The sequence below is a fragment of the Nicotiana attenuata genome, unplaced genomic scaffold (assembly GCF_001879085.1).
Source record: "Nicotiana attenuata strain UT unplaced genomic scaffold, NIATTr2, whole genome shotgun sequence".
Lineage (NCBI taxonomy): Eukaryota > Viridiplantae > Streptophyta > Magnoliopsida > Solanales > Solanaceae > Nicotiana > Nicotiana attenuata.
Genome location: NW_017670571.1, coordinates 359,071 through 368,877, shown reverse-complemented (window position 1 = coordinate 368,877; position 9,807 = coordinate 359,071). Strand labels below are relative to the sequence as shown.

Here is a 9,807-nt window from a genome sequence, read left to right as displayed (position 1 = left end):
CGATTAGGGTTTCAAGAACATTCGAGAGAGTTTGAGAGACGAAGGGGTTTCAAGGCGGCGTCTCTGAGTGAAATGAGTTAGGGTTAGGGGTGTGGGTGAATTAAAATGGTAAGAAATGATTGTGGTCGTTGATCAAAATGATCAACGGTCTGGATCAAAAGGAATGGCCGGGCGGGTTAGATTAGTTGGGTCAGGGGCGGGTTAAATTAAAATTGGGCTGGTCCGTTTGGGGTTTGGAATTGGGTCAATTAGGGGAAGTCAATGTGGCTATAATCGAAATAAAAATGGGCCAGACTTTAAATAGCCAGTTTTTCCCTTTCTATTTTATAAAAATAGTAAAAATAATTTTGAAAGCAAATTAAAAGTACTGGATCAATTAATAATATATAAATATTAATTTAAAAATATGGGAACCAGTTTCATAATTATAAAATGTTATTAATTCTCAAAATAGGCTAAAATTGTAATTATATGCAATTTGACTTTTTAAAATACCAAATAAATTTGTAAAAATGTATAAAAAATTACTATAGCTATATTTTGGTATAAATATGAGAATAAAATAAGTTATTCACCAAGATGATAATTTTGAAAATAATTATTGGTTTTTATATTGCTAAAATGGATAATAAATTGATTTAAAAATCTTTAAAAAATTGAAAAAAATACTAAAATACCTAGGCCTATTTATATACGCATATATATAGCATTTGAAAGTATTTTGCATATAAAAATAGACGGGAAAAAATTGGGTATCAACACACGTCCAAGTCCAAAATCATCATACAAACCTATTGGAACTATCAAATCCTGGTTCCGAGGTTGTTTACTCAAAATGTTGACTTGGTCATCTTAGGCCACTATTAAGGAACTAAGTGTTACAATTTCAACCCGAACCCTTCCAAACCTAAACCAACCATCCCAGTAAGTTATAAAATAGTAAAAGCAGTTTTGGGAAGTCTTAATTAGGGGAACGAGGATTTAGAAAGCAAAACGACCGGTCGGGTCGTTACATGATGTGTCACTGAACTTGCACTCCATGTATTCTATTTTAGTTCTACTCAATCTGAAATCTTTAGACTCTACTGTCTGTCGCCAACCTCTAGTCTATCATTAACTTTGTCATGTGTCTCACAATCAATGCTATATCATTTGCAAATAATATATATCATTGTACTTTCCCTTGAATATGCCGTGTCAACTCATTCATCACTAAGACAAATAAAAACGAGCGAAGATGACTTTAGAAAGAAAATAACGAAGATGAATTTAGAAAATTAGTAAAATTGAGTGATTTTGTAATTAGAAAAATTAATTTGATGACTTTTGTGGGATAATAATACAAGTTCAATAGCCTTCATCATTTGGTTGGAAATTGAATCTCATAAAATAATATCCTTTTATCATCCTCCTAAATAGTACTGGTTTTGTTTTAATTAATATAAATTTATTTCTTTTTTACTCTTTTCAAAAAGAATAATTATTTGTAAAATTTGGACAGAGTTTACCTCTTAATAAGGAAGGGAGCCTTGGCGTAGCTGGTAAAATTGTTACCATGTGACCTGGAGGTTACGGGTTCAAGCCGTGAAAATAGCCTCTCATAGAAATGCAGGGTAAGACTGCGTCCAATAGACCCTTGTGGTCCGGGCGCGAGCTCAGTACAATGAGTTGCCCTTTTCTTTTTTCTTAGGCAAATTAGTTCACTTAAATCGAAACGAAAAAATAATACTTAATGAAAAAAAATTAAGAAAAGAAGACAACAGACGTGCATCACTTGTCTTCCATAGATGGAAAAAATGTCTCGTGTTAGTCCCACTTATCCTCAGCGAGAGAAAGAAAAAAAAAAAAACAATTTATCCAAATTGAAGCTCATCCCGTAAATTCCGACCTACCTCAAATTGGATGCACGACAACGACAAGCACCCCCAATATTCGTAATTTAATCCCGAACACAGATACTGGATAAACATAAACTATCCCACTTTTATGTCAATAGATTCTCCTTCAAAAACTTTGCTGGATATTTTTCTTCGAGCAAAAAGATCTGAAACAGGTTAATTTTCATCGCCAAATGCAGTCACTTAGTTTTAATCTTAATGCCGGAACGAAAGTGTCATGGCCTGGTCGATTTAACCAGGGAGATGGAAGTAAGCAACAAATTCACATCAGAGGAAATGTGAAGATGTTTAGAATCATGGCGTGTGCGCCTGAGATGAATAGTGGTGCAGAGAGCCAGAGTTCTAGTCCCAGTCCAAGTGAGAGTTCCTTCCTTTCCCGTAGCCAGACCTATGCACTTTTGAAACAGCAAATGGAAGTCGCCACCAAATCTGAGGTCACCACCTTCATATGCATTGAAACTATTTATTTTGATTTAATTTCGTGTATGGAAAATATGTGTGGATTTACCTTTTTGTCAGTTCACGAGGCACCCAGTGTTTGCACGAAATTAATAAATGCATGGCATTCATATTTTACATGAGCTTACATCTAATTAATACTCCATTTGTTTTAGAATTGATTCGGAGTAGGAGTGTAAAAATTTGTAATTTAGGTCTCAATTAGGTTTCAGGATATCAATTTCTTAATCTTTTTGAAACAAAATTTACCTGATTAGAGTCTAGATAAAAAAAAGTACCATAAAGGGCAACTTTTTATTTAATTAGAGATATTTAACATATAAGAAAAAGGCGATTTAAAAAAAGAACAGTTTTGATTGCCCAAATAGTAATAGTTTCATATAAAGTGGAGTGGATGAATTATTAATTATCATCTCAGTTTATGGCTTAATCATGACTAATTAATTTGATTTGGTTCAAATATGATGTGTGAGTAAGTCTTTGACTTCGTAGAATTAGTCTCACACAATACATTATTACTAAACGCCTCCATGTCACAATTCGGCACGCCCCATGCTCGTTCGATGTATAAGTTGAAATTTTTATTAAAATATTGATTAATGCAAGTTCACGCCAATTATGATAGACATTTTTTAGGTCCATAGGGCATAGGTACTCCTCATCATCGGCCTTAAAAGCTAGATTTCCTTGTTTGTACTTTTTTTGTGGATGCGAAATTCCACTCAAATGCATTAATTTTGTGATTGCCAGCTTAAACACAATTACACTGCTATAAAAATTGGGTTACTGTTATCTTGGTGAAAGATTTAGAACTTCAAGAAGAATACAGGAGAAATTTAAAGCTTTTATCCATTATGTTGGTAGATGCAAATGATTGCTGTTTCGTTCACATGCTGAGTTGGATTATATATATGTAGGACTACAAGCAGGCGGCGAGACTTCGTGATTCATTGAAAATATTTGAGGATGAAGAACCTGTTTTGCGGCTTAGGAGATTGTTGAAAGAGGCTATTGCAGAAGAGAGGTTTGAGGTACCTGTTCAGCTGTTCCTTTCTCCCAAACAAGTGTTATCAACTGGAGGACCGAAAAATGTTTAGGTTCATTCCATATGCTTAGACAAATTCATTAACAAACAAATTTAGATTTAAGGGATATGGAGCTAAATTATCTAACTCTACCTTGTGAAAGCCACAAAATTTGGCCTGCTTTTGGATTTATATTTGAAAATTACAATTCTGAACATACTCACCAAGTGAATTTGCTTGTATATCTTGGATTTTGTAATAGAGTAAATTACATTTTGGTACGTAATTGATAGAAGTCCTGCTATTTTTGTTTTGAATGGTGCACATAATACCCTAATGGCCTAATTTTAAAGTAACATGCAGAAATAGGATTGTTAAAACGAAAGACAATTTTTCAAGTATTGTCTTAAATTTGTATGCATGCTGAAGGTAAGGGGTAAAATTTGAAGCCAATGGATGGTTTTTACTCCTTCCAAAATTGAATTAGAAATAAAAGCGTGTTTTGAGCGCTAAAAAGGTCGTAAGGAAATAAAACCAGTAAAATGAGGTCTCCTTTTACATGTTTTTCAAAGTCAGAGATTTGTGCATGTTCAAAATCAGTGACAAAAAACACACGAATTATAAGGTATTAAAAGGCGCAATCTGTTTTTATAGTACACAAGTGTGCTATATTATTGCCAATATTATTGCACAAATTTGACTCTAAATGTCAACTCCATATTTTATTTTCTCAATTATTTAGGTACGTGCCATTATTGGAGATGCATGACAACGCATGATAACATCCTGAAACCTAGCAATTGTTGCTTTTGAAAACTTCAAGAAATAGATTTGCTGATTTAGAATTGTATTAACTTTCTCATCTCTCTGGTACTGCTATATTAGCTATCCATCGATTATTTGAAGTCACTTTTCATCTAAGTTTACCCTTTCTCGCCCTCTTTCTCTATGTCTTCCCAGGATGCAGCGAGGTACCGTGATGAGTTAAAGGATGTGGCTCCACATTCTCTCTTGAAATGTTCGAGTGACGCAACAACACTGGTATGAAATATCCAATTTTTATTCAGGAATTATCATGCTTCTGTTTGACTTTCTTTTACTAGCTGGATTACCAGATTGAGTTGTTGCTCATGAAGCTTTATGAATAATGAATTTTGACATAAGTGGCTTTGTATACAGTATACTTTAAGGACAAAAATGTGGGAAAGAAGTAATGACTTTTTTTGGACTTTCATGCATGCCCTCATTACGTTCCACATTTTTTTTTCATGCACATGGGCTGTCTTTTTACACCTCTAACAGTTTCTGGGTCCCTTTTCTTCTAAAATACAAAAGAAAGATATGCTATTATATAATTCAGGTGTCATTTATGACTCTTCCAATTATTATGGGGTCTTAACTAAGAAATTTTAAGTTTTTACCAGATTAAATATGCCTGCATAAACACTATAAATGAAGCACGTCAGGATCTAAAAAGGGCTCCTTTTGTGTGCTGTCAGTTTTTGCATATGATTGATTGATGGTTAGATCTTTCTGATCAGCTCATAATTGCACATTCACGATAAGCTTATTGAAGCCTGAACATCTCATAATCAGACTTTGCATAAGTTTATTGAAGCTGAGCAGTTATGTAATCTCTGAAATATCTACTCAACATTGCTTTGTCTAGGGTATCAGGGTTCAAGTTAGAAGCGTGTATATAGAAGGTCGAAGTCATCCTTCAAAAGGCCTTTATTTTTTTGCTTATAGAATAAGAATTACCAACAACTCAGATCGTCCTGTTCAGCTTCTGAGAAGGCACTGGATCATCACTGATGCTAATGGAAAAACAGAAAATGTCTGGTGAGTCGCTGATTTTGCTGTTTGGCACATTTGTGGGAGATAATACTGTTTATGTTTTAACTTATGCATGTCCTTTCTTTTGTAACTTTATGTTGTCATCATTCTGTATGGTGGTAATTTGATTTTGCTTATTTTTTATAAATTTGGACTGAAGACTAAACAATGTTATATTGTTCCTTCTGATAGGGGGATTGGTGTCATTGGTGAACAACCGGTAATACTTCCCAACACTGGTTTTGAATACTCGTCTGCATGCCCATTAGGAACTCCAAGTGGAAGAATGGTAAGAAACTAATCTGTTTCCCTTTCCTTTCCTACATGAAGTGCAACCTAGTACTCTCATTTTCATCTTTGCTGTGGCATTTTTATGCTGAGGTCAATATGTAATTGCACCTGAAGATCATTTTTCTTAAGAGCGCATTTGGCCACGTAATATTCTTTATCAAAAAGTAATAAAGGGTAGTACTTTTCAGAGGTTTAGATTGTGCCCTCAAGTTAGCTGTGCGCATGTTTGAGACTTGCTGTCTAAAATAATAAATGTGTAATAGAGTTTTGTCTGTGATAATATAAATGGAACAAATTGCAACAATTTCAGTTGAACTCAGCCTAGCACTAATGCGTGCTTTATCTATACACATCTTATAAAAGAATCTATACGCGTTCACGCACTCTGGGGGGGGGGGGGGGGCACCCATTAATAGGTAATAGAACTCTATGCAAAGTCTTCCCCCTATATGAGTTAATACCCCCTGATCACTTTCACTGCCTCAAACATCTGAATGTATTTTCCAGCTGAGATGTAATTTTACTATCAAAATTGCATCATATGTCCAGAATAATGAAGACATGACCAAGGCTGATGCTTGACATATACCCGCTCTTTTAGGTCCATCACAAGGAAAATGAAAATCGCGATTTGCTTTATCCTACATACAGACTGCGCACTCATTCTTCTGCTCCTTTCAATCAAGTCTAGAGGATGAAGTTAGTGGTGAGAAAACAGGAAGAATACGGAATTTAGAACATTCTCAAATGCTTCTCTTATAAACCTAGCACTTACTAATACGTTCTGTAAAATATTTGCTAAGTGCTGCATGCTTAAAATTGGTTACTTCACTAATTTCTGATTGTCATCTTAGCTTAAAATAGCTTAACTTCACTAGTTGTCATATTTCTGTGTATTCCTTTTTCTGGATCAAGATGAATTGATACACTTGTTTAAATTGAATAGCAGTGATTGGAACTGGGATGAAAAAATTTCAGTTTTATGGTTATCAGGATTCAATTTGGAACAGGAGATGTTAAAGAGAACTGATTTTTCTGAGGTGCCAAGTAGTTAAAAACTAGGATCTATTCAATTTTGTGTTTTAGTGGCACCATGTTTTAATAGAATTATACTCCTAATATTTTGGAGACCTACTATTAGATCCTTCTGAGTTTCTATAAAAACTGTAATTAGTGATGGGCTTTAATGGCTGCGAAACTTGCAAGAAGTCTCTCTGTGTCTTATTCTTGATCTGGATTTGCATTCAATTGTCATCAGTCGTTCTGGTTTTGAAATTACCTACCTTCTCGGGTTCCCTCCCTTTATCTCTGTTCCTGCAATTTCTGACATGCATTGCGTCTCTGATGGTTATTACTACACAGGAGGGTGACTTCGAGATGAAGCACATTGATAAGGTAGGCTCACGGACATTCAATGTTGCCATTGCTCCTTTCTCTCTATCCAAAGTTGGAGATGGAAGTGATACCTTTTCAGATGGGAGCTGAGAATGTTGTGAAGAAAGTAAGAGGGAGGTTTAGTACCTCATTTGTACAATTTATATGTATAGTTTTAGGCGAAGTCTGTGTTGTAATTGCTTGATAGACAATAAACTCATGATATCTAATTCGTTGGGTGTAGATCAAATGTTGCCCAACATATTCCTTCGGGTAGCCAATGTTGAACTTAGGGATCTCTTGTGTTGATGTCGTCATTGATTCACATCTTGCAAGCCTGAAAGATCATCTGTAATTTGCAAATGTATATAGGATGTAATTGAACTGTTTGTGTTTTCTTCGGCCTTTTGGCAGCCAAATTATGATATCTGCCGAGGTATATATGTCCAATAGTTTTGAACTTTTTCGGCTGAAAATTTTAATATTGTCTCTTTTCTTTTTGTGTGTATAGTTCGCTGTTTATCTAATCGTCGTGTCTATGATAATTCTTGCACATTATCTCCAACGGATAAATGATTTAGGTGCTCTACCTGTTCATTTTTCAGCCACTGAAATCTCCCTGACAAATACTTTGGCTTGCTTCTATACTTGTTTGAACGTGGAACTTTTTTGAAGCTTCAGACTTATGACTGAATACCATTTTGGCGCTTATGATGAAAATTCTAACACATGAATTTATGCATGACTGGGAATCTTAAACGATGACGATTGATGCGCATTCAATATTAAAAATACAGGCTGGTTTGCCGTAGTATTTGCAAATATTGAAGTCGTTATTTGAAAATACTCCCTTCGTTTCCATTCAAATGATGTAGTTTGGTTTGACACAAAGAAAAAGAGATGTTTGAAACATGTGATCCTAAGAGCTTAAGGGCAAATAATATTTGTGTGGCTATAAAGCTTCTCAGTAAAGGTAAAGTGAGTAAAATGAGAAGTTTAAAGTTAAATTATTTCCAAGATATAGAAATGTATCATTTTTTTTTTTTTGGAACAAACTAATAAAAAAAAAGTGTCATTTAAAATGAAATAGAGGGAATATTAGTTTGGACATGAATTTTTTGTTAAGTGAAATATTATATGGATTTCAAGTGAAAATAATGAGAGTGGCTGAAAGGTATATTTTTACATCTCGTTTGACATTTACCTGACGTTTACGTTTCAAAGGAACAGTGGCAAAAAGGAGCTTGCCCCAACTACCTATAGATACTATTTGGATAACGTCCTTGCTTAGTAGATATATGTAAAACAATACATTTCGAGATTAAGAACATTCAAGAGTTCTATTTTTTTTTTATAAACTTGATATCTGGACTAGTGGATACATCTCAGCTATTTCCATGAGGTATCTGCTTCATTTCAAAATTAAGAACATTCAAGAGCTTTTAAAAAAAATATATATAAACATGAGGTCTGGTCAACTCACTGTATGGGATAAAATATGTTTATATTTAATGATCGCATGAGAAAGCGATACGTGGAACCGAATGCAGAAGATAGCTAAATCCAAAAGCAATGATCTCGTTTGTCACAGGAGAGAATAATACTCATAACAACGAAATTAATGTCGTCCCCCGATAGCATTTAATGAAAAATATTTTGTAGCATTAAGTGCATGATCCGTTACAGAGAATATGATATTCATTGCCCACCGTTACACATCCTTCAATGACTCTCATAATTGTCATTAAAGAGGAACTTAATTCTAAGACTTTGTTCTTGGATGCAACTATAAATAGTGAGTTCTACTATCATTGTAGAGGACACGAATTTTCTGACAAGCATACAATATATTCTATCAAAAGCTCAATAACATTTTATTTTGTTGCTTATTTGTATTGCACCTGGTAGCTCTATACGCCCGGAACCAAGATATTTGCCGTCCATTTCAATTTTAAGGCTAAGCCTTATATTTATGTTTAATTCATCTATTATTTGTGGATCATCAATTTACTTGTCTATAAACCACGTATAAATTCAACCGTACCGTTTTACGGGTAAACAGTTTGGTGCCCACCATGGGGCATAGACAATCGTGTAATTGAACTAATCCCTGCGTCTGTTACTAACTTGTTTGATTCTTTGTTCTTAGCAAAAATCATTAAAAATGGTAGATAATGGTGTTAACAACACACACAACATTGAGGCCCAAGGAAATCAACCTCAGCACAAAGGATTCAATCAGTGATACCCGCAACGAGGACGAGGCCACGCCAGTCCATGGCGGCCGATATTCGCGACTTGTTCGGGAGGCAATTCCTAGTGATGCTGAAGAAGAGAACGTCATCGAAGTAGTCAGGGTCTTGCAAGAGCAACAGGAGGCCATTATAGGCCATCTCACGCGGCAGGATAAGGTCATGACGGAACTGAAGCATGCGTTGTCGGGCGCTTCCAACAATGCGAATGGGCGAGGCCCAGTTCTTCCCGGTTCTCCCGCAAACCAAGCAACGTAGAGGGTCGACAACAACACCCCGAGGAGAGAGGCCGGCTCCGATGGTGCCGGGGGAACGGATTCGGTCACAACAACGAGAGTGGTCCTTTTAAAATCGAACTCATGTGATTTATGAGGGAAGTAAACACTAGAATGGATCAAATTCGGGGTGCACCACCAGTGCTGAAAGGGCCGGACTCAAAGAAGTACACATAATTGCCGTACAAACCAAGTGAGGCACCCGAACTGATCCCAAAACGGTTTAAAATGCCAGATATGCCGAAGTATGATGGGACATTGGATCTTAAGGAGCATATCACCATCTATACAACGGCGGTGAAGGGAAATAATTTAGCTCCCTATGAGATTGAATCCGTTTTGCTGAAGAAATTTGGGAAGACTCTTACGAAGGGAGCCCTAACGTGGTATTCGCTTT

At 35.5% G+C, this 9,807-nt stretch overlaps 1 protein-coding gene across 2 annotated transcripts; it reads left to right on the top strand.

The window, feature by feature from the left end:
• Positions 1 to 1,797: 1,797 nt before the first annotated feature.
• Positions 1,798 to 7,359, top strand: LOC109241106. 2 transcript variants are annotated; one of them, XM_019407826.1, is made up of 6 exons: positions 1,798 to 2,332; positions 3,275 to 3,388; positions 4,343 to 4,423; positions 5,052 to 5,224; positions 5,411 to 5,507; positions 6,111 to 6,839. In XM_019407826.1, the coding sequence occupies exons 1-6, from the start codon at positions 2,072 to 2,074 to the stop codon at positions 6,198 to 6,200; spliced, it is 816 nt and encodes a 271-aa protein (XP_019263371.1). In that variant the 5' UTR covers positions 1,798 to 2,071; the 3' UTR covers positions 6,201 to 6,839. The 2 variants fall into 2 exon arrangements, with proteins under 2 accessions (XP_019263371.1, XP_019263370.1); XM_019407825.1 differs by lacking the exon at positions 6,111 to 6,839 and adding an exon at positions 6,872 to 7,359 and having other exon boundaries at positions 1,805 to 2,332.
• The last annotated feature ends 2,448 nt before the right edge of the window (positions 7,360 to 9,807 follow it).

What these genes read in the sequence shown, in the direction of transcription:
- LOC109241106 (XM_019407825.1), top strand. Translation starts at nt 2,072, where the DNA reads ATGCAGTCACTTAGTTTTAATCTTAATGCCGGAACGAAAGTGTCATGG. An exon ending in TTGCAGAAGAGAGGTTTGAG is followed by an intron (nt 3,389 to 4,342) that starts GTACCTGTTCAG and finishes ATGTCTTCCCAG; the next exon opens with GATGCAGCGAGGTACCGTGA. An exon ending in CGAGTGACGCAACAACACTG is followed by an intron (nt 4,424 to 5,051) that starts GTATGAAATATC and finishes TGCTTTGTCTAG; the next exon opens with GGTATCAGGGTTCAAGTTAG.